We start from the raw sequence: 26839 nt of genomic DNA, 5'->3' as shown, positions 1-26839 counted from the left end.
GTTCCAATTATAACGCAAGCATTTATTTCTTTTAAATTTTGTTACATGAACTAATAAAATGTCAAGAATCAAGTTTTTTTCTTTATGTTAAACACGGGAGTAGTTCGTTAAACGTCTGGGGTGGAAAATCGTCGCTCCCTGAATCAGCATTTTGCTAGAGTATATTTCTTAAGAGTACGTATGCGTAGTAATACGAGATGTAATATAAGAACACTGCATTGAGACCGTGTCTGTGAGATTTTGTGCCGTTAGAGTCTGAAAGTCTCGTTTTATATATGATATCGTAGGCCGTGAAGGTACAATCACGAAATCACGTTCTTGGAGAGGCAAATGCTCTAATTTCAGGACGAAACACAAATCTTATAAATTAGTGCAATACCGCATAACGAATTATAATGATTGGCGATATCCCACTTTTTAAATTGTAATACATTATTAATAATATTTATGCACTGTGATATTTTCCAACTTATCTAATTTACTGAGTTGCAGAATATGTAGTATATTTGTTTTCGAAATAAATTTTATCATCACTCACGATAAAATTGCGTTCGCTAATTACACTGATTAATAAATCTCAAGATATTATCATTATTTATCACTGTTGATAATGATTGAGAAACTAATAAATTTATAGTTGAAGGTGTCAAAAATACTCCCTCTAGTATCTAATTTCTATATGTATAGTTTTTTTTTTAAATGGACATTTCAGATCTCGCTAATTATCTTGTATACTATATCCATCATAATGCAAGATGCATTAATTAATTAATTAATATTCACGATGTATTAATTTACAAAGAAATATTTAATATTTACATGTATCTTTATTGCAATTTTTGAAAGCATTAGAAGTTTACGATATGTCATTTATTTCTAATACTGAGTAAGTAAATTACATAATATGAATTATTTATAAACGCGGCATATGCTCTCGAACTTTTCTTATGTATCCTTGTGCATGTATCGAATTTCACTTAATATCAAATCCTAATATATAATTTAATCATGGAACTCATTAAGTAGTTCTTGGCTGCTTATTAAAACAGTCATTCATTTCCTTATGAAAAAAATCAGTTCTTCCGTCCAGCTTTCCCCGAATAAAAGTAGCTCATAAGAGGGAGTCCTACATAAAAGCAAACGAGAGTTAACACCTACTGTCAGCACAATCATGTCCAATGTATCCGGGAAAGCAGTGGCACTTGCCCAGATGACAGTTTCCATGGTGATGACAATTGTTTGGGCACGACGTCGGCACGTCCCCTGCAGAAAGACACCATAATGAACTTTAATTAGAAACCAAAGAAATACTAATGACAAAAATGTGATGGAAAATAAAGAAAGTGTCTCAAGACTTTTTTTATGCCATCCATAAAAGTGTGGGAGAGAAAAATCTAGCTAATTAGCAGGGATAAAGAATTCACAAATATTATTTGCACGGAATATTGAATAAAGAGTTGTAGATACAGCTTTATCTGTGAATTAGTTATACTTTTTTTCTTCTAATACTATGAATTTGTGACATTGACGTAAACGGGTTGTTCGCACGCTCACTTAAAATATGGATGAGAGAAGGTGGAAAAAATGGCTTATTATGGGCGTGGCACAATTGGTGCGTCAATAACTTTTAATAGAATCCTGAAACACTGCTTAAACTTCATGCAGTGGTGTGCTTCATTTTTTTCAATGACAATTCAAAAGTTGATGGAAAAATTAAGATTAGATAAAGGTAATGGTTTGAAAGCATCAATACTTAAATAGCATTTTTCACTAATGAACAAAATTTCATTAATCATATATTGTTGCATTAGTTGATTAATCCATTCGAGGCGTGCTTACGAGAATTCTTCCTCGAATTTCATTAGCAAACACTTTACTTCTTTTTAATATTTTCTTTTGAAAAATGTCAGACAATGTACTTATATATACACGCATATATATATAAGTTCAAAATGTAGAGGAAACAAGGGAAAAATTACAGAACAATGAAAAAAGTGGAAAAAAAGAAAAATAATAATAAAAATAACAAAAAAGCGGAAAAAAAGGACAAACATTTTTAAAAAATCCCGAAAATAAAAGATATAATCTTTTCAGCAGCTCACACGATTATATCCGCAAAATTATTCCGGTTTTTTGTTATTTTTATTTTTATTATTACTTTTCTTTTTTCCCCTTTTTTCATTGTTATGTAATTTTCCTTTGTTTTCTCTACATTTTGAACTTATTTTATGATTTCTATTTACTTGCAGCTGATGCGCAATATATAATACTTATTGTTTTTCTTAATTTTCTTCATGTTTTCTTGTTCTTATTTATTATGCTATATACAGGAGGTGGTACTTTATGCCATAAAGTCTATTTTTACCAGAGTATGTTACGGAACAAAAATATTATATTCCTTAATTTTTAAAGCAATAATTAACGTAAGATTTATGAATCACTATGAATTAAATAGTCATTAATCAAATAATCACTATGAATTGAATAATCATTAATTTAAGAATCACTATCAAGCAATTATGTAACCATTACGGGAAAAATGACGGTGTAACATTAAACTGTAAAAATGGATTTCAAAGTAATAGGGATTTTACCGACGGTACTTTATACTTTACCAAATTGCGGTACTTTATATCATAATTTTATTTGGAACATTTTGAAGTTTATACATAGGTTTAGTGTGCAAGTCAAATTTCTGCAACTATGGTATCATAAATTATTTATTTACTAGTTCTTTTTTCCAGACTGATTTTTAATAAAGAATGATTAGTTAATATTAGATTTTATTAATTATTTTGGGATAATAAAAAATTTGTTATTGATTTAATTACATATCAATTCAATTTATGTGTTATGATTAATGGATATTACAACGCGTCTTATTTCCTGTCACAGTTATCCTAGAAAGTTGAAAGTTGCTTTGTAAATATTTAAGACACATTTCTTTTATTTAATACTTACTTGCGAGGGATGGCTGAAATGAAACACCGATTGCTGTACTATCATCATTAATAATGGAAAAGTACCACGTCCCTGGTTCCAGAAAATGAAGAAAGCTTATTTCCTGGCGAGGCTGAAAGAAAAGAGAAGAGCAGTTCAGGTTTCCAGTTTTACATAAAACCATTTACTAATTCAATGCATTTTTCATGCATTATCAAGCTAGGTTTTTTTTAAAAACTTTTTTATGTAACAAACGTGAAAAATAAGACGGTAAGCTTAGTTTATGCATATGGTGGTGTAACTATCCTCAAATTACTAATTACAAGGTGCATCTTAGTTTGATCTTATAAATTTTTAATTTAGCAATATGCTTCGTTTTAAAAAAAGAACACTAATTTTTCTCTCTGAAATACTAATATATCAGTTATTTAATAAATTCTATGCTACTTTGAATAATTGGTAAATTCCTTGTTTCAAGTTTCCTTTTGCGATCAATAATGTTAGTTCTTTCAAGTATTTAATAGTATTAAATATTTTCAAAATTTTTTATAATATTAAACAAATTTAATAGTCTTATATTAAGTTTTTCAAAAATGAACAAACTTTAAAATAAAATTAATTTTGGGGAAACTTTCTATAAGTTTAAATAAATAAAATGATAAAATTACGAAGTGATGGATTTTTATTTAAAATACAAATGTTTTAGTAAAGATAAAGTACTTTGCAGTAATTCAATAAAATCTTAATAAAGTATTTTTTTAAAAAAGATGCAATACGTTCAGTAGTGTCTTCAATATCAAAGACGGCCTATAGGAAAACCGCATTCATAGCATATTCTTTGTAGCGCAGTTTGCTAGTAAATTACCCCTAATTTTCACGTTTTGTCATCGCAGCAGTTAGTAGGTATACATTCGAGTTAGTTTAATAATAATTATAGCATGCTTATTAATATCTTTTTTTAAACATTTTGTAAACCACATATCTTGATATTTCAATGTTGTTAGTAAAATAAATTAGGATTTTTGTTTATTAACTAAGTGAGAAATATTAAAAATAAGGTTTTAACTTTACTAGTTGATTAAATTTATTTAAAAGGTTGAAATACATCTAAAACACTATTTTATGCAAATAAGAATAAAAAAAAGCAGTTCAAAGACAGTTTTTCATATCACAAATCTGATTTTCTACAAACTCGTTAAAGTTTCCATAAAGAATGTCTCATTCAGACGTAGAAAATTTTCTAGAATATGCTACAATATCACTCTCATGAGATAAATATATTCTGAAGTAGAAAAGTGTCTGAAATAACTCAAACAATTCGAAAGTTTGAGCAAGTGCCTATCAATGCGGTGACGATAGAAAATTTTACTTCATTGCATTTCACCCAATCCCATACATTCAGTGATTGGGGATTTTTATTGCTGCTTTCCGTTTATTGCATTTTTGCCACGTTGGAATTATATTGCAAACCGAAAACACATTCTTCATTCAATTTTAGATTTCTGAAGGAGCGGCCGTTATGACTTTATGAATTTGGATATTTGGAGCTGGAAGCTTTAAATTCCCAAAGCACGCGAGATATCGTTTGTTCAACTTCCAAATGTACTCGCTTAATACATTCTGAATGAAAATGGCCACTGGAGGAATCTAAGATATATGGCTTTTGTTATGATATGCGACGAAGTTTCGATTTTCTTTCCTCTCCATCTTATATTTTTTTCTATTCTGAACAAGAAAAAAAGAATGTATGATTTGGGGCATATGTGTTTGCCGAAATCGATATGTGTGTCTTTACGAAGGGAAAACGTCGCCACATTTGAGAAGAAAAATCAACAACGCGTTCGAAAGGAAATCCTTATTTTCCCCTGTCATCGCTGGATTTTAGGGAAAAGTCCAGGGGATTTCTTCTGCATTGTGATTGATATTGAATGCAAACCTTTTTGGGACGGAGTTACTTGAGAGGATGTGAGTACGCATGCGCGTTAAAATAATAATAAAAAAAAGAAGATGGTGATATATTTATCGAATAAATATGCCAATAGCTAAACCTTCATGTGTGAAAACTCTGACAAAATAAGTTCATTACTGAAGTTCTTTCACATAACATTAACTCTCTTAACATTTACTTATAAATTCTTAGTTTTTTTTTCTATCTTCGAATACTTCATATTGTTTTTGATGCCTGCTTACTAGCATTATGGGAGAGAAATATAAATTATGAAATATTTATTTTGTTTGTTATTGACTGCCGTTGTCAAAAGTTACAAATTTTTTAAATATAACCCTAATTGTACAGAGTAAATAAAATATTTGCAAAAACTATTATTCAGGAAGTAATATTTATTCAATGAATGTATGTATATCTTTACTAATACATGCCAAAACTTAGAAGGTTTAAAAATTAAATCCGTTTTCGCATGATAGCACATAATAACAATAAGATCTGTCTGACAAATGATTTTAGTTTTAAGTTCTGATATACATCTAAACTCGCTATTTTAAGTCATAAATTAATATTTTTTTTATTTGGAAGAATAAAGTTGAAAGATAATTAAAAGATTTTTATTTTAATCTTCCATGTTAAATAAAATCGTTATTTGTATCCCGTAAGCCGAATAAAGTTCGTAATTTACAAATATGAGTTGAAAAGAATGGATGAAACATTTAATGACTTCTATTTAATTAATTCTTAATTTAGTTGGGCTTGATTAATTTTCATCAAATATTGTGTTTTCCTCTTAATAAAAAGTGGTTATAATCAATAAAGATATTTTTATTTTAAAAGAATAAGACTTCAATCAGTAATAATTTTATTTTAGATAAAATTCTTTTATGATGCTTTAGTTTAATTTAGACATATCTTGTTTCGTTTTAATTCCATTTTCCGTTTTAATTCAATTCCATTTTATCGAGTTACACGACGAAAATTATTACGATAAAACATTATTTTGCATAAATCAATCTTTTCTGCATAAAACCATTTTCTGCTAATGCAACCTTTTCTGCATAAATCTTCCTTGTCTACATTTGAATCCATAAGTATTTCTAGTGACATGACAAAACATAATTAACAGATAATACTTAACAGTTAATGAAGCATTATGTTTTTAAAATGAATTTATTTTTCACATTACAAAACAAACAAAAATAGTTATAGAATCATTATACAAAAATATTTATGTAACATTCGAAATTTCATTTCCATCACAATATAATTACTATATACCAAAAGTTTCAAATGAATTATTTTTAATTTCCGATGGCAGATTTTAGACAGTAACAGCATACATAAACGTCTAATAAAAATAAGAACAGAAACAAAGATGCTGCAACAGAGTCTATTAATCACAACATGTATCTCGTTTCAAATGTAGTACGGTTTACGTTTCATAACCAAAGTATAGCGCTTGTGTGCCTTGAAAAAGAAGGCTTTTCAAAGTTTATGACAATAATAAAATATTTTATAAATGGCGTATTAATTAAATGGCTTATTAATTAAATTAATTTTATTTGGACAATTTACCCAATAAAATTAATATAATTTCTACTTTTCCAATTATTATTTGAAGTTCAGAGAATGTCACGGCAAAAAGAACGTGTATCATAATTCTTATAATAATAGACGCATAAAGACAATAATAATAATTTTTAATAATTTTTTTATGATAATTATAGACTCATAAACACAATAACTAAAATAAGTTCATTCATAGTATTCTAAAGTTTGTCCTGAACAGAATGTGAATCGTAGAGAACGAGAAATAATTTATTTGGCCTATTTACTTGCGAAACTCATAAACATTAACTTATTATTTATTACAGATAAAGAATTATTTTTAAAAGAGAAATATATTTTTTTGCTTACATCCGTATGAAGCCGTATTACTAATCTGATATTTATTAAAGAAATTTTAGATGTTATTAGTTCTTTTTTTTTTTTTTAGTTTTAAAAATGCTAACAAAATTTTTTATTTATATGAGTAGTCTTCATTTTTGTAAATCATAAATATTTCAAATAAGCATTCTTTGCGACAATTTTTCTTTCATAAGTGTTCTTACAAATTATAAATATTTTTTAAGAGTTTTCTTTCAAATCATGAATATATTCAGTCAGTATACTAGTAAATGCTAAAATATTTTCATTCAGTATTCCTTTAAATCATAAATATATTCATTCATATTCCTGAAAATCACAAATATAATTTATTAAAAATTTGCAATTCAGTTTTCTTGTAAAATATAAATAGTTTTATTAATATTCATGAAAATCATAAATATAATGTAAATATTAATGTTCTTAAAAATAATAATAAGTATTTTCAATGAGTATTAGAATGTGTATTTACTTGAATCATAATTATAAGCTGTAGTTTTATATATCTTAAATGCTTTTCGCTATTATTCGCGAAAATCATAAATATTTTCTATAAGCATTCCTGTAATATTTGCAATCGTTTTTCGCTAGTGAAAATCATAAATATTTTCCATCAGTATTCTTGTAAATCATAAACATATTCGATGAGCATTTCGTAAATAGTAATTATAAGCAGTATTTTTCTATCAGTATTTCTGTAATATTCGCAATCCCTTTCCTTGTCAATCATAAATACTTCCAATGAATATTCTTGTAAATCATGAACTTATTCAATGAGCATTTCTTAAATAGTAATTATAAGCAGTATTTTTCTTTAATCGAGTGTTTTTCGCTAGTGAAAATCATAAATATTTTCCATCAGTATTCTTGTAAATCATGAACATATTCAGTGAGCATTTCTTAAATAGTTATTATAAGCAATATTTTTCTATGAGTATTTCTGTAATATTTGCAATCTCTTTCCTTGTCAATCATAAATACTTCCAATCAATATTCTTGTAAATCATGAACTTATTCAATGAGCATTTCTTAAATAGTAATTACAAGCAGTATTTTTTTTTAATCGAGTGTTTTTCGCTAGTGAAAATCATAAATATTTTCCGTCAGTATTCTTGTAAATAATAGATGTTTTCAATCAATATTTTTTTTTCACAAAAAATAATTAACTTGGTCTCGAGCTTTTCACTTCCTTCTACTCAATTTCAAATATTTCCATCAGCGAAGCTACTTGCTTCAAACCAATTCCGATTCCAGGAAAGAAAGAAAAATTACTCACTTCTGTAATACCAAAGCTTGTTTCCTGTGTCCACTACTCATATTAATAATTCAAAATGTGCGCATACCTCTTTCCAGGAGTGCAACAAGAAATAAAAGAAAAATAAAACTACTCGAAATAACGGATACTTTCTGAACGTAAAGTAGGTAGAAGGTGTAGGGGCGAGGAGCAGCAACGAGACCATCCCAAGCACATTCTTCCGATAAACTGTTTCACTCTTACTACAAGAGAACATGTATCTCATAGGAATACGGTTCAACTAAAAATAAATAAGTAAGTACATTGAGACCCAGTTACGAGGGAGTGTCGAAATAAATTTTGGAGACGCTATCTTAAACATTGTTTATCGATTTTTCGATACGAGACTGGAGGTATTACATTGCAGTTATCAATTATTATTAGAGTGCCATGTGTACGATTTATGAAGGGCATTAAGCTTGCTGATGGCATATGGGTTTTGGAGAATCTTTAAAACGTTGGTAAAAAATAAATCATGTTAGGAATGTATTTTCTTATTTGAGATGACGTTTAACGGTGCGACTATTATACAATTTTAACCACACAATGTGTGTTTTGGGGTAATAAAATATATATTTTGATAAAAAAACAAAATGATTATTTTTTGTTGAAAGTAACACGAATTATGTCCAACAAGTTTAGTTTATTTACTTTTTGTTGTTAAAGGAGGAAATAAAAATTATTTTAAGATTAAATTTATTGTCGAACTACTGTATAAAATGCATAAAACCAAAAATACTTTTTATTCGACATATTTTTCGCACAAATCAGTGCAAATCTTTCATAATACAGTATACACAGTCAAACAAGAGATGTGTAAAAGGAACAAAGAAAACTAGTAAAATGAGAATGTAAATTATTATAAATTTGGAAGATGTTATCAACAAGTTAAATATTGAAACAGATGCTTAGCGACAGTTTAAATATTGGCGTAATTCATTTTTTACATATTGTAGAAACTGGATAAAATATTAAATTTAATGTTTAACTAATATATAAAATGTATAAAACCAAAAATACTTTTTATTTGACATATTTTTCTCACAAAACAGTGCAAATCCTTCATAGTACAGCATACTCAGTCAAACAAAACGTGTATAAAAGGATCAAAGAAAGCAAGTAAAGTGTGAAGATAAATAATTATAAATTTGGATGTTTAAGATGTCATCAACAGGTTAACTACTGAAACAGGTGTTTAGCGACTGTTTAAATATTAGCGTAATTCCTTTTTTACATATTGTAGAAACTGGATAAAATATAAATTACTAAGATTTAAATTACCATTGTTCATACAATGATACAAATTCGGTCTTTATTTTGAGTAAAAAAATTTGTCAGTTTATGTGCCAATTTATGAGCGAAAGGTGACGTTTATTATCACGAACATTGACATGCTGATAATTTTCGATTCGAGTTTGTAGATTTCGAAGTTCGGATTTAGATTTTTTTATCATAACGTTAAGTTTTTATTTTTATTTTTATTAGATCAAAAGCACTTAAGGTACTTAAAGGTAGGAATTTTTTTAAATTGTTTACAAGGCACAAACAATGTTATTGTAGTAAGTATTAAGAAGATTGTTGAAAAGTAAATGCAGGCAGTTTTGATTTTTGTTTTTGAAAAAAAAATTATATTACAATTACTTAATACAAGCAATTTCCTTAAATTTAATTATGAGCCCACCAAAAAGACTGCACCTCAAAAATTAGGGAGTATGATTAAACTACATTTATTACATGGGTAAGCAAATGAATATGAAATCGATCATGATTTCTTCTTATTATTTACAAACTATATGGTTGAAGAGCTGTATGAGATTAACAGGATTTAGCTGTCTACTCACTGTTCCAAAACATGTATTTGATAGACGATTCACATATATTAAAATATGCCTTATATGGTGTAAAAGACTCAGTAGCTAACATAGCCTTTATTCTACATTGCAAATATTCCGAATCAAATTGCTGTATGAAGTATAATTTCTTTGGGTGCATTATACGCAAAATCCATTTTTAACGTAATATATTATACCCGAATTCCTATAGTAATATTTATTTAATTAGAGTGATTCAGGGATTTTACGGCATTATTACTGTAAAACGGTATATCAGATTTATGGTTTCATAGTATGTTCTGGTAAACACGGTTTTTACGGTAAAATGTACCGGCTCCCTAAATGCTTATAATAGTACAATAATTGGATAAAGAATTTTTAACAGTGCACTGACGAAGAAAACACTGCCCCCTAGCCGTAACTGCATAACAACCACAGAAGGTGATTATAAATGAATTTAAATTTATTTTCTGGTGTTTAGCCTCTTTAGGATATACATTACAAATAAGTAAACACTTTTTTTATAAATTTAGAATTGATATACTGTTTAAGATATTTTAAAAAAAATATTTATTCATAAATGGAATTTTTTCAACACAATATAGATTATAACGGTAGCAGAAGTATTAAACATAATTTAAAAATAATAGTGAATTTAATTTATGATACTGCTTACAAAAATCCAAAAATTACGCATTAAATATTAATCCCACGAGATCATGAAACTAAAATTAAGAAATGTAAATTGAATTTTTATGATCATATATTTTATTTAGTCTTATTTTATTTATTTGCAAATCTGTATAAAAATGCTATTTGTTCAAAACGATTGCTTAAAATACAGTTTCTACTCGTAAATTAGCAAAGGAATTATTTACGTTATTTCACTTCAAGCTGATTTTTATTAATGCATGAAGTAATATTTCAATATATATATATATATATATATATATATATATAATATATAATATATATATATATATATATATATATATATATATATATATATATATATATATATATATATATATATATATATATATATATATATATATATATATATATATATATATATATATATATATATATATATATATATATATATATATATATATATATATATATATATATAAATCAGGCAGAGAAAAATATCTCTGTTGATAACATGAAAAGGACATATATTTGATGATGTTTCACTATGCTTCTCTTAACTCTCTTTCGTTTTTCTAACGATGTATTTTGCAATAAAAATTTTGAAAACTTTTCTGAATAGTTAAAGCACTAAAAACTCTACTTCAGCTTTGTAAGTGAGGAGATGTAAGTTCCTCTCATTTCCTGAATATTGCGAGAATAATGAATTGATCACGATATTTTTAAACTTTGCAAATCAGCATTTTAACTACGTTCGGAATAACTAAAATGCTCAAATTTAAACTGGAACTCAGTGTTCAAGGAAATTGCTTGCTATAATATTTTCTTGAATAATGAAATCAATGTTTTTGTCATTTTATCAGCAAAATAATTTATAATTCATCAAATCTCTGAACATTTCCCATTAAATCTAGAGAAAACTCAGTTTTTAACTGGAAATCAGTGACGGAAAATAATAAATGTTTAAATCATTTTCTGATCACTGCTAGCAAAAATCCTTGACATTTTATAGGTAAATAGAATCTATCGTCAATCGAAGTTATTCGATATTTTAATCATTTCTCGAGTAAAAATGAGCAAAATGGAAGTATGTATCGAATAAAATTGTGAAACAGAGTTGTTTTCTAAACACTGTTCCTAAGTAGTGTCATTATTTCGTCACCTTGTGAAATTTATCGTCAATCAACATTTCAAACCGTTTCAGACTAGCTAGAATGATCAAATTTTATTTTGAACTATGTGCTGAATAGCAATGCAAGTTGTTATTGTTTCCCCTTTAGCACAAACAGAATTTATTGCTATTTATTGTCAGGAGAGAATTTACATTTAATAAAAATTTTAAACTCTTTGGATTAGTTAGAATGCTTAAAACTGACACATTGTGCTAGCTGTTTAAATTATTTTTTAACGGTACAGACAATATCACAAAAAACTAATCGTCATGACAAATTTTGTACTCTTTTCAAATAAGCTGGGACACTCAAACTTTAAATGGAATTTTGAACAGGATTCACTTTTCGAGTAGTCAACTGGACCTCTGTATCTAATAGCGATGATAATTACCGTTGTTTCCTAAACACTAAAAATTAAGTTAATCGTCATTTTATCACCAATGAATCATCATTGATTAAACTTTTGGCAGCTTCTCTACAAGTCAACCTTTCTCAAATCGAGCTCTTTGCCTGTTGACAATAAAAGTTTTGATCGTTTAATTTCTACGATATAACAATTTGTTGCAAAAAAATATTTATCTCAAAAAATATTGTTGTTAATTTATTAAACTACGAAGCTCAAAATTTATCTGGAGCTTTGTTTCTGATGAAAATGCGAAACAAAATAGTTGTTTAAATGTTATAAGCAATATTTATAAAAATTTTACCAAAAACAGACAATTCGAACATTAAACATAATACTTAACATTACAGACCCTGAATAAAAAAATAAATAATAACCTTAAAGAAATATGTGGAAAAGTGTGCTTCCCAAATAAGCTAAAAAGTGGGAAATGATAATCACATCTGGAACAAAAATGTAAGGCACATCACTTTCCAAAGTTGTGTGTAGGGATTTCGATGGTGTTAGGATTTTATTACTCAAATTATCCACCCTAGCGTTTTTGTTTTAGATTTGACAAGAATGTAGTTATTTTCTCCTTCTCAGTCCCTTTGAAAAAAATTGTTGCCTTTTAGTATTTTTGTTTTATTTAATTTGATTGGTAACAGTAGATCAAATAGTAGAATTGTGCTGCTAAGTGATGCACTATTTGGCCCAAACTATTCAGTCACAAAGTTGTAAGGACTAAAAGCGTCCTGAAGCACATAATAATAAATGTTGGTTCCCCTTTTGCATTGATTACAGACTGCCCACGTCTGGGAAGACTTTCTACCACTTTATGACAGGTGGCCTTAGGAATTGATTTCCAGGCTTCCATCACAGCTGAAGTGAGTGTTTTCAGTGAGGATGATCGATTTGGCTGGCCACGTAATCTGCTTTCTTAATTCACCCCAAAGGTGTTCTATGGGATTTAGATCGAGGCTGAGATGACCAGTCCAGTTTTTGAACATCCATTTCATCAAACCACGTCAGGGCAAAAGCCTCGATGTATGAATGGAGCAGTTATCCTGCTGGAAGAGAAATGGGACTTCCCTGAAATATTGCACTTGAGTTGGGAGTGCAGCATTGTCCAGATTATCCACATACATCTCAGAGTTCATGTTTCCAACCACAGAAACTAATGGACACTGGCCAAACCACGAGAAACACCCCCACACCATTATACTTCCACCACCATAACAACCTGGTGTCAGGATACTTTTGGCTAGATAGTGTATAAAGAGTAATAACACGTAGTGATCATTGAAGTTAATAATCAAATCTTAACAGTGGTACATGAATATAGATTGAATGTTAAACTATTTATAATTATTTTGCTTATGGCAATGAGACATTGATTATGTTTTAGTCATGTTATGGTAAAGAGGCATTGATCAAGCTTCTACGTTCAAAAAAATACAAGAATAAATAAAAAATATGGCAAAAATCAATCATTTTGTACTTATTTGAATCTCCACAGAAACCACAATATAATAAAATAAATTTTCTCTAAATATTATTATAAGGCCGGTTTAGCTTGGTAGGTAGGGTATTAACAAGAGGTCAGGAATTCGATTCCCGAAGGCCGAAGATATGGCCGGCGGCCGTGTAGTAAATGGTGACTGGTGCACATTAAATTTGACGAGTCACAAAATCCTCCAAGTTCCCATAACAAATAAATACTTCTGGGGATATTGAATTGGAGATCGATCGGTTTGTGGATGAATGTACAGGTCCGTCACAGAAAACATTCTGCAGCATGTTTGCGTGGCTGAAGACGTATTCTTGGCCATAGATGGCTCCACAGAAAAACAAGAAACTCATTGTCTGCCTTAAATTCACTAGGTTTTAAAAAACAGGCTTGCTAATGACATTAGAAACGACCACAACAACATATTATTATAAAATATTCCATTTATCTAAAGCAAATCTTTAAAAACTAAATAACAACTTTCGATACAGTGTTGAGACCATTGCATCAGTGCTATAAGGGAAACTTTAACGTCATCAACTAGCTGATGTGATTACATATATATTCGCAAAACTAAAAAGAAACTCATTTCGAGATAATTAATTCAAACTTGAAAAGACTCTATGGTGTGTTTTCCCTTTTCAATCTTAATTATTTATTTCTCTTTTCCCTTTCAAGAGCACAATAACTGTACGAGGTTTATATGTCACAGTTAAATTAGTTTTCTATGGGAGAAAATGTGTTTTATGAGTTTTACACAGCCAATGAAAACATAGCGTGCAAAAGAAACAGGACAATGATAAATTAGGAGGTGATGCATACGTATTTCCACCAAACAAGACTGCAATGTATTGAATCTAAAATGTGACTATGACACGCGAAGTAATTAGAAACATCTAATGCATAATTTACTATCAACATCATTTATACGTGTATTTAGGAAATACTTCGTTGATCAGATATGGAGTATGAATAAAGGCAAATTGTGAAGCAGTTGAAGCATTATAATACATTAATTTTTGAAACTTTAAATTTTATGCATTATCGGCTAAGTTTAAATCCAGCATTCTATATAGCACCTAGGGACATAGCATTGACTGGTAAAGTATTTAATAAATAAATGTTTTACACATTTTCTAGGCATTTTACATAATATCAAACCGTCTAAGTATTAAATACACTAGATTTAGACGTAACAATAGACTAACATAGATAACATGCTTTCGAGTTGTTAGACTTCTAATATTTCTTCAAAATATTATTTGAATTTTTGGTGAAATAATAACTTTTAAACGCGTTTCAATGATAACTTTTTAGCTTCATCAAGTTAGGTCAAATTTACCATTTAACCAAAATCTTTAAGCAAATAAATTTTCCCCTATAATAATTATTTTTTTTCATCAAAAATGATTTTTAGAATGAAATTTGTGAGATAATTAAAGTATCACGTAATATATTATAGTAGAGTTACATTGTTGCGCATTGCAATGTAGTACAGATTGAACGAATTTCATTTGAAGCAAATATATGCCAACCAAACAAGATTAAATGTTTTTAAAGTAAATTAAAGAAATGTAATTAATGTAAATTAAAGAAATGCATATTGCAGTTGCATTGCACATAGAATAGTATAATCGTTTTCAGTTCAAAACTAAATTTACCAACTTTATTTAAAGTTTTATGCAACCGTTCATTGCTTTGAAGATCTAAAAAAATGATAATATTGTTTTCTAACATATAAATATCTAGAAAATATCTAACCAAAATGCAATGGTGCTACCTGGTGCTATTTCTGAATGGGGGATGTATCCATTCGATTTCTATAGTAAATAGAAATCGAATGGATACATCCCCCATTCAGAAATAGGAATTTAATAGGAAATCAGAGTTGCTATCGCCAGATCATTTGGTCAGGATGGTTGCCGAAGGGGAATGATAAGTAAGACTAATTCACGGAATTAGAAGGTAAGGGAGAATGCGATAAGAATACATTTTGAAATATTGTTAGTTGTCAGATTTCGGAAAATGATAGATGTCAGCAATGAGATTTTCAAATAATTTAAAACACTTAAACTACTAACATTCTTCAGATATGAAAAATGACACCATAAACAACTCAATTTGAGATGAAGTAAAAATTGAACTTTTTGCTTCAATGACGCTGCGAGATTTTTTTGCAATGGCCACTGATAGTTTTATTTTATATTTTAATTGTCATTAAGGGGTGTTGATTTTGCGACTATCAATATTCAACTCCGTGGTCTTGTACTTTTAAACCCTGCTCAGAAGACAAGAGATTCCTGGGTCAAGAAATGTGATAAACTAGTCTTCGTAGCGGATTTTTTGAAAAATCTAACCCACATTTCCGTTACATGGTCAGGAAAACCATGAAAATCTTCTGTTTTTGTTCGATGGTCTCAAAACCATGATTCGTTTACCCTTGAGGATATTTTACGTATGCGCTATTGCGTTTTATACTTAGTTGTTAGTTTTGAAATCAATAGAGTTCTACATTGTACAAACAATTTAAAAATACTTGAGGAAAATTGTTACATTCTTATTTTTGGCACAATTTTCAGGAAAAAGGGAAATATCATGCCTATATTAAAATACAACATTTTTAAAATACTAATTCAATATCTGAACTCAATGTTCTGAATTCACTCTTCACTAATACACTATTCTGAAGCAATATTCTAATATAAACAATTATTCATTTCTATAAATTCAACTAACATTTTGTTTTATTTACACTGCACCCGCTGGGCTTTACTTGTTGTTCCATAATTCTCCATCTTAATATTTTGAGGCAGCATGATCATTTAAAATATAATTTCATAAATACTTTTGATTAATTTTAATTTAGCAGTGAAATTAATAAAAATCCGTGATCAAATTGACTAAAATTTAACTTTCGATATCTCTCATGTTAGCGTAGCCTCATCTAGAATATAATAATATTTGGAGTATATAAAACTTTCAAATGCACTTAAAGCATAATAACATATAAAAAAAAAAATTTTCTTCCTAAATAGCTTAGTATATCTTATCTGGAAACTATAACTTATACTCTTTTATGTGGACATTAATAAGTACTACAAAAAAAGAGAAGATTTACAAGGATCAAAGTAAGAAAACATTATTTTTGTCATTGTCACATTAACCAACTAATAAATAAATCAAATTAAATTAGCTAACATTAAACTATCAATATCCCAAACAATAACGCAAGGATAGAAAAGTAAAAACACTTACGTAATCGAAATTATATTATTTGGTGTTTACGAAACTATTCAAATATTAAAGCATAACAATACATAAAAATATTTTTTTTCGCTATCTAAATAGTTTAGTAAATCGTATCTACAAACTATAACTTCGACTCTTCTTTGTTGACCTTAATAAGTACTACGAAAAAAGAGAAGATTTACAAGGATCAAAGTAAGAAAACATTATTTTTGTCATTGTTACATTAGATCTGTTTTTTTTCCTCTTTCTAGCTAGCAAGGTTTGGAACCAGAAATCCCACTCATTACAGGTTTAGTCACGTATTACTTTGTGAATCCATTGCCATAAAGACTAAGATCTGTTCTTTACGTTTGAATAGTATGAGGGAATCATCAATTCATGAGTGGATAAAACTCTTCTCTTTAATGCATCTATTGAGCTATTGAACATTCTTCATTATTATATAACTTATTTTCCTTAGAAATAAGCGTATATTTATATTCTATAAGCAATCTGTTTGATAAATTATACAATACCTTGAGGCGAAAGGAGAAATTTATTCAGTACGTAAAGTTCGTAGGAGAGCCTACAGTAGATCAATAAGGATCACTTGATTTTTATTATGGATATGAAAAGAGTATATCGATTGCTTATTTTTACTCAAGAGCAAACATTGCACTCTCTTGAAAACAAAACTTTCATCTAGTTTAAAATATTAGGATAAGTATTACACCGTAAGAAATTCCGGATCAAATAACGGTATAAAGTACCGGCACTTTGGGTGCATCATCTGTATAATCTATTTTTACCGTAAAATACTATACTGCAATTTTTTTCAATAACATTAATTTATTTTTAGCGATTTAATGATTTATCGGTAATTAATAATGTAAAAATTATGTTATATTAGAATTTTTGTTCCGTATCATGTTCCGGTAAAAATTGTTTTTTACGTAAAATGTACAGGTGCTGGAACCTTTTACCATAATTTGATCCCAAATTCTTTACAGTGATACCCTAAATATAAATAATGGTATATAAATGCTTCAATAAGTTTTCAGAAGCAAAATATTTACAGTTGTTTAACCATTTTTGTTATTGCGAGTTTTTCTTATCTAGAAAAAGCAAAAATTTCAAGAAACAAAGAGCAATTTTTAATCCAATATAAATAAGGCCTCAACAAATTATGCGAAAATAAATTTAAAGTTATTCAGACAGGTTGCTAATGCTTTTAAAAACAACTTAAAGAAAAAAAAACACAATTTTAATTTTTTTTAAAAATTTTTATTTACTACTATTATTGTTTGAAATTAAGATTTTAACTAAGTAGCATTGTATAAATATTCAACTCAGTGATTTTTAAATTTTAGTAAAATAAACAGTAGTTAGTTCAGAAACAGCATTCCTTCAAATTTCATCTTTCATTCACAAAAATTTAGTCGTAACAGGAAGTAATTCCTTCATAGTCTATAGAAATAAGCAGCACGAAAAATTATTTTCTTTGCTCTTCTTGTAAGTTTGGGCAATGTCTAAGAGATTAACTTTCAATACCAAACTAAATTAAGTTTATGTTAGAGTGTTTCTCAACATAATTTCTGTTTACTAAAAAGCAAAAAAAAATATTGATAAATCTACTAAAGATTAGAATATCAAATTGACTTAAGATCTACTGAAGTATTGTTCAGTACAGCGCTCGCCTTCCAACGAGGTGAACCGGGTTCGAATCCCAGCCTCGGTTGCTCGATACGAACTCCGCATCCAGCTCGCATCAACCACAGCGCTGATGTAAAATATCTTACGTGGCTAACCTTGCCGTCAGGCTAACCTTGGAAGGTTTTCATGGTTTTCCTCCACATATAACACAAATGCGGATTAGTTCATCAAAAAGTTCTCCACGCAGGCAATGTTCCTTTCCAGGAGTCCCTGTATCTTCTGGATTGGGTTAAAAATTACAAGACTACGGAGTTGAACATTAGCAGTCATAAACCCAAAATATTGAGTCGGCTGTTCAACAACGATTATAAAATAAGGCCACTGTCTTCGATAAAGTTCATTTAAATAAAAATATATAACAAATATTTTATAATGCCCCTAGTTTCTTTATCCGAATTTTTAAAAATAACTTCACCATTAAACATTTCCCTGAAAGATAAAGGAAAGTTTGAATTATGAGATCATTTGTCTTGTATATTAGATCAAAACCGAATTTAAGATCTCCGATTTCTTTCCTTTAATAAAAGCACGTGATTCTTCAATTGTTATCGGAGATTAAAATGGAAAAAAAAAGTTGTTACGTAACATAGCCTACCTCTCCAAACGTGAACAATGTTTCCGTTATAAATTGTATATAGAAAGAAATGTATTTCTCTACCATTTTCTCTTTACCTGTCCAGTAAATCAAACCAATGACTCCATGGGGTATAGTTACCGAAAAGGGGTTCCTATCTAGCGGATTTAGGGTTGCAAAGGTTCTTTAAACAGAAGCCAATGATTTCGCCAACAGAAGACGTTAAGTGTATTTTTCAAAGCCTTTTTAAAAAAGAAAATTGAAGAAAGCGATAATTTGAGTAGTTTAAATCGGAGCAAACGAGAAACTTTAATTTCAAATCATATATACATATTCCTAGTTTAAAAGAACTATGGGAACTTCAAAATTGAAAATTAGCTATAATATTTGAAAGAAATTTTAACATATGGCATGAAATATGGCTAATTAGTTGAGATTGTTTACTTAAATAGAAATTAAAGTCAATGGATATTTCTTAATTCGTGTACTGATTTAAGAGTCAAAATAAATCAACCTAGGAATTACTTTACAAACATTAAAAAGCAGTTCACAAACTCGCATCATTTTCACGAAACAGTGATAGTTTTTTTTTGTCATTTTTATTACTAACAAAAATATTGCAAGCTTATAATTACCAAAACTAAATCTAATAGTTATGAATTACTAAATAAATCACGCAGAGCTGCTGTGACTCATGGGATAGAGTGCTCGTCTCTCAAGGAGCAAACCCTGCTTCAAATCCCAGTGTTGGCTGCTCGGTAAGAATTCTGCTCCTGACTAGCATCAACTACATAAAATATTCTCTGTGGTAGACGGATTAAGTGTTAGAATCCCCTTGCCGTCGGGCTAACCATGTTGATTATTCATAATTCCCCCCTCCATGTTACGCAAATGCGAGTTAGTTCCATCAAAAAGTAGTCAATGAGTTTCCTTGTCTCCTGGATTGGTTTAAAAATAACAAGGCTATGGAGTTTAACAATGACAATTCCAAATTTAAGAGTTGGATCGGCTGACTAATGCCGGTCATAGAATAAAATAACTATCTACCTCTCATAGCAGTTATGAAAACAAGATAATATTCATTATAAAGGGTTCTTAAGAACGCTAAACGTAGAAAAATATTATTTGAATAAGTTTGAATCCCAACAGGTATTATAAAGAGAATAATAATGTTCTATTTATTTTACATTATCTGCAAGAGTGTAATATAGCCTTTAAATTTAATTTCTCATTTTTATAAAAATCAGATTTCAATTATTTTTTAACTTATTAAAAGGAAACTTAATAATTAATTTCTTTACAAAAAACTGGGAGGATCCATTCTTTACTGACTATCACTAGCCACACCATCAAAATTGTTTCACTTCACTTGCTCTTTCCGCTATCAGATTCTATAATACTCGTGAATTTATATTTTATCATCAATTACATTATTTTAATTATATTGGAGGATAAACTTTAAATTTCTCAGCATTTCAAAATGTAACAACCTAAAAGTTTGTTCAATTAAAGCAAATGGACATCTTTCCATCAATTACTGTAACACTATTGTTATTGAAAATATTTCCCTATTTAGCACATTGTTACCTGCATCAAACCATTTAAATTTCCTTTACACCAGGGAATTCCTAAAACCATGTATAAAAGCTATTCAATTATTCCAAAACTGGTTCTAAATTTAAGCAAAGTGAAGCGCATAATTTATTTTCAGACATATGAGTAGGTGACTGAAAAATACCCAACAAGTACTCTCTGAACTAAATTACGTTGTGGTCAGAAAAAAAATAACTCACGCACTAATGCCGGGATAGTAGGGCACTGGGCCTATGTCCAAGAGGTCGTGGGATCGATCCCTGCCGGCCGAAAACTCCTCGTGTAGTAAATTGTGACTGATGCGCGTTAAATCTGTCGAGTCTCAAAGTCCTCCGTGTTCCCATAACAAATCAATACCTCTGGTTGTACTGAATTGGAGATTGATCCTTCTCTGATTCAGGTCAAAATTACGATCTGTGGATGAATGAATGGATGTATGAATGGCCCCGCCCTATAAACGAGTGTGACGTATGGGCATGACAGAAGTCGAATTCTTGGACATAGATGGCGCAACTAGAGAACAAAAACAATCGCACCCTCTTTGCCTAAATGATATAAGTCAACAACAACAATGAGCTCATATCGGCAACACAATTTCCATATTAGATATAATATGGTCTTATATTTCTCTAGATCTGTGATAAATTTAATTTTGTTCGTAAATAGCTCCACAGAAAAACAAGAAACTCATCATCTGCCTTAAATTTACTTGGTCTTACCAAACAGGCTTGATAATATTGGCAAGTGACATTAGAAACAACCACAACAACATATTATTATAAAATATTCCATTAATCTAAAATTTCTAAGTTAATAGCTTTAGAATTCTGACAGTAGGAAGCAGAATCGGCCAAACTTTTCTAAAATAGCGTGTCGCTGACGCCAGCATTTAATAAAAAGAGATAAATATTAAAAAATAATAACACATGAAAGTAAAGGAAAAAAGTTGTGTTTGCACTAAAATATTAAACAAGTTAATTTCTTTGTTAAGTCTAAATCCTACATTTAGAAATAAGTCAGAAGTTTTCCAGCTATAAGCACATAATACCCTATAAAATAAAATACTGAATGTTATTTTTTTCACTGCGTTTTAAAAAGATAATTTTAAAAGTATGATTAGTAAAGTAGTATTAGAAGCGATTAGATGATAAGACAAAAACTTTTTAAATCACTTTTGAGCTCAGATAAGCGTAAATTGTTTTTGTCATTGCTGATAAAACAGTAATCAATTGTAAGAACAATAATTGTAAAGTAATCAACAGTAATTCAAACAAAACTAAATATATAAAAAATGTATAGATTTTCTCCAGTTTAATTCGGAATTATTTAACTACAATCTAGGTCATTACTTTTGTATTTTCTCTTATTAGTATAAAACATTTTTAATGTAAAAATACCTCCCCTATACTGATTTTCATTAATTAAGAAGAAGCACTTGCTTTTAATTTATTAATTGCAACGTATAAAATTTCCCAACACAATTGTAGAAAGTTTATATTTTATTTAGCAAGCAATTCAAATAAGCATAGGTAAAACATTTAGAAAAAAATGCTTGTGTTTATATCGAAAGCAAGTATTTTTACATGGTAAAACATTATTTTATTTCCCGCGCAATATTTTAAAATGCAAATATTTTACAAAAAAAATGAAACCTTCATAGTGCTTATTTCACTAACTTTTTACTTCATAATATTTTATAATTTCGAGCCATCTGATTGCATAAAATGTGTTTATTTAAAAAAAAAATTCCGTTCTCTGGAATCTTCTCCTATTTATTAAATCTCATACACTAGGTAATATATTTTTCAATATAATACAAAAAAAAAAAATTGCGATAAAAGATATTTCTAAAAATGTTTTCAAATTTCAAATGGATAAGAAATATATTATTCTCCAAGACCAAAAAAAAAATAAGAAAATGAAGAACCAAACTCTGGAATCGAAATTTTGCGGAAGTTTAGACATGCGAGAGAAAGAAAAATATTTCTCTTTTTTCGCAATTTTTCAGAGTGCTTTGAGATCAAACAACGATGAAGAAAAGAACAAGTTATAGGCATTACTATATTGACTCAGTATGTCAATGCTGCCGGCAATTTTCAGCAAAATAAAAAAATAAAAAAAATACTGTCTCAAAATACTTCAACATATAAAATTCCACTAATATATCTGGAATTGAACAATTCACTTAAAAATTAAAACAAAATACTTATTAAAATTTTATCTCTCCCTTAAAGAAAAATATTTAATATAACTATAAAGATTTTTGTAATTCATCTTTTCTATAAATAAGGCTATACTCTTTCTATAAATATCTCCATTAAAAGGTCAGAAGGGATATTCGCTGTTTTAGTTAACCTTTTGCGGGTCCGGAAAATTTTAAACAAAAGTTTGCTTAAGAAGTTTTTTGCTAATTGTGGTTATATTACAAAAATACTTATTAAAATTTTATCTCTCACCAAAAGAAAAATTTTTAATATAACTATTAAGATTTTTGTAACTTATCTTTTCTATAAATAAGGCTGACGCCCGGTGGCTGAGCGGTAGCTCTTCGCGCTGTCTTGCTACAGGTCCCTGGCTCGATCCTCGGTTCGGGCAAGGTTGACTCAGCCCTCCATCCCTTCAGTGGGTCGATTAATGAGTACCAAACATGCTTGGGAACTAAACACTGGGGGATCCGCGTTCGGCTGACCACCTGACCGGAACATCTGCTCCTGCACCCCAGAGCCCAAGGTCAAGAAAACGGAGATGGGCACAGTAGGTCTTGGCCGTCTATGGGCTGTCGCCCCACTGAATTTTAGTTTTTATAAATAAGGCTATAATATATTTCTATAAATATCTCCATTATAAGGTCAGCAGGGATATTCGCTGTTTCAGTTAACCTTTTGCGGGTCCAGAAAATTTTAATCAAAAGTTTGTTTAAGAAGTATCTTGTTAATTGTGGTTATCGTATTCATGCACAAAATAAAGCTATCTTCTTTAATTTTTTTTCAATATGTAAAGCATCCCGCAGTGGACTGATCGCTAAAACACGAATCCCAGTAGAATACCGAAGTCAAGCTTCAATGGTTGCGGTCAGTGTGCGGATAGATGACCATTTGGATCAACCTGCAAAGGGACCGAGAAAGTGCGGTATCGGTCCACATTGAACTGTTCTACCGTGACGTGTTCGAGTTCACTCTCAGATAGTTGGGCTACCGAAACAGGGGAGCCATAGCCTCAGTAGAGGATCAAAATTGTGATGGAATATCTCCGGATCATCTTCAGAGACGTTTCCCAGACACTCGCCAACTGCCCATTGAGCAAGTCCGGTGCGACGAAACCAACAATAACAGCAAAGCGTAAAGTGAATAATTAGATAACACTCAGTTTAGAAGATACAGACTATTAAATTTTTAATAGTTCTCATTTTTGTCAAAAAAAAGTGTGTAGTTTTTACCCAACTCCTCTGAAACGGTTTATTAATACGTACTGGTCCTGGTACAATTTAAAAAAAAATCGATTGAAAAATTAAATTATAATATCGGTTTATTTCGTATTATAATATGTTGCAGATTTGCTGCAATTTTAATAAGATGTTAAGGTTTAGATTTAAAGTGCTCCAGGATATTAAGTCCATACTCTGAATTCTCTTGAAAACTTATCGTAATTGAACCATGAGTACATTTAAGGTGAAATCTAGTAAAAAAAAATTATTATGCTTAGGAAACATGATAATATATATCAACTTAATGTTATATTTAAGTTGCGGTAAATTCAAATTTCAACAAGCTCTACAATTTCTATTAGTATGCTGCTCTTCATACAGAACAATCGATTCAGCATTAAACCATAATATCGATACATTGTAAAATAATACGGTGTACGTTTTTCTGCAATTTTTTTACTATAGCGATTTCAATCATGAGTCCGATTTAGTTTAACCATAATATATTCAAGTGTCATCAAGTTTAGGAAGTACGAAATTGAGGCTGCAGTGAATTTAAATTGCATTATAGCAGTATCAAAAATCCAGTTTTTTTAACAGCATAAAAAAGTATTTAACAGCATAAGAAATATCCAGATATATTTGTATTTGAACAATTTGTTGAAAACTGATTATGGACATAGAAAAGGTAATGTAACTATCTTATGGTGAGAAAGAATTAAAGATCGTGACTCGGAATTCATTCACTCAAAAATGACTGGTTCTGTATACCTAAACATGCCAAACTAAACTCTTAGTGTATGTGAATGAGGCGTGAAGCTTGAGATAATCGACGGTTTAAACTAGAAAAGGGCCTTAAGATAGCATATATTTTCAGAAAATGGCTGCTTTATAACGAACCAAACAGTCTCTGCATCCCTATACATTTTCCAGATCTTGCCCCAGTACTGTATTTATGGGATTTACTTAAACTGGTATAGCGTGGTATAAATGACTCATTACTCATAAAATTCATATTCATCAACATACTCATTAATCGACATCATTAATGTATGCTAGTGTAGTCTAATGAAATACTTTTAATGTCATTTGCGTAACCTATTTTTAAATTTTTTTTTTTATAATGTGCAGTTTTTAAACAAAATCTAAATGAGTTATCAATAACTCACACGTTAATGCTAATAAAAGAATACAATATTTTTTTTATAAATATGTCCGTCATTCATGTCGATTTTCTTTCATAAAACGAAAATAAATGAAAAATACATGAATGCATGTCTATTAAATTTTATGAAAGTTCCCTTTGGGAAAAACACTAAACTTTAAAATTTTTAAAAGGAATACCTTGTCAGACAAAAGTTTCTTTTAATGGAATTATTCTGTATTTCTCTTTAACACTTGAATCATGCCCTATCGATTCTTTTGAAATTGAAAATTTCTCTCGCTAAAGGCGTTAATTTAGGAATAAAACTTCTTAAATTAGTGAAAAATTTTATGATATCAAATATCTTTAAAATACGTGTCCTTAGCTTAGCAAAAGAAAAATTATTAGAATATTTTTTATTACATTTATTTTTTATTAAATAGCATTTCTAACTTAAGAAAGAAAGTAAGTTCAATCAATATATATATCTTTTCCTACTTAATTTTAAGAATCAATTTTTTCAAAGGTGGACTAGTAATTAATTACAATTAATCTTTCTACCTTAATTCAGGATCATACATATGTAAGATAAGAAAGAAAAAAACGGGTTTTACATTGTAAAATTGTACACCAGTATTTTAGGAAATTTTCTTTGTTTTTAACGAAACCGTTTCCTGGTATATACTCCAAGCAAAAATTTCGTCAAAGTAACAAAATAAAGAAAGTCACTTCTTTGAGGAAGCGAATTTTGACGAAATCAAAGAAATAATCTGTCATTTATTTTTTTTTCAAAAAAAAAAAAAAAACTTGTAGCCTCTAATGTATCTAACGATTGTAATAATCACTTTAATGCGAGCACCACATAAATAAATCAAAGTATCCCAAACACACTCACACATGACACAATAAGAGAAGATGGAGCAGAGAGATGAATTTCAGTCGTGCCCGATGCGGGAATCGAACCCAAAATCTTCTTAGCGTGAAACCAACTTCTTGAGGACCATATAGAACTGTCAGCTTATTTCATCATTTTATTTTCGATTGTCTCATCTCAAATCTAGTTAAAAATCTCCCACAATGCACTACGATGAGATTCCGAGTAGAAGAAACTCGTCACATATTTGAGAGTGCACGTTTCGTCACAAATTCATGACGAAATGATTCTCAAAATTAACGAAACACATCTCATAGATTACTGAATTGTTAAAAGTGAGACTTTTATTTCTGCGAGTGTAAGTCTAGTAAGAACGCATTTTTAGAATTCCTTAAATGAGTTTACGTATTTTGTAAGCCCATCTAAAATTGGAGTTTCATTTTATAGTTGAATGAAATTTTAAAAAGAAAAATCGTAACATTTGAACAATACGAAAGTGAATGAAACGTTAACTTTTGAGAACACTTCATAATTAAAACTAGAACGTTCATAGTGACACATTGCAAAATGTATTTAAAATCAATATCTCTTCACTTATAATGGGTAATTGGTAATTCAGGGTAGCAGGAATTTT

At 29.2% G+C, this 26839-nt stretch overlaps 1 protein-coding gene across 4 annotated transcripts in view; it reads right to left on the bottom strand.

The window, feature by feature from the left end:
• Positions 1 to 26839, bottom strand: part of LOC107438670 (teneurin-m) — a 487196-nt gene that overhangs the window by 156771 nt on the left and 303586 nt on the right. For all 4 annotated transcript variants that reach the window (XM_087165593.1, XM_087165588.1, XM_043039103.3 and 1 more), the window contains 2 exons: positions 2962 to 3073; positions 1159 to 1263 (listed from right to left, as the gene is read on the bottom strand). In XM_087165593.1, the coding sequence (XP_087021719.1) occupies positions 1159 to 1263; positions 2962 to 3073 (217 nt within the window). The remainder of the gene's footprint in view (positions 1 to 1158; positions 1264 to 2961; positions 3074 to 26839) is intronic.

This window comes from Parasteatoda tepidariorum, chromosome 1, assembly GCF_982258835.1.
Source record: "Parasteatoda tepidariorum strain Cologne lab strain chromosome 1, Ptep-v5.0, whole genome shotgun sequence".
NCBI classification, from domain to species: Eukaryota; Metazoa; Arthropoda; class Arachnida; order Araneae; family Theridiidae; genus Parasteatoda; species Parasteatoda tepidariorum.
Note: the sequence above shows the minus strand (reverse complement) of the source record. Positions and strands in the feature narration are given on the sequence as shown.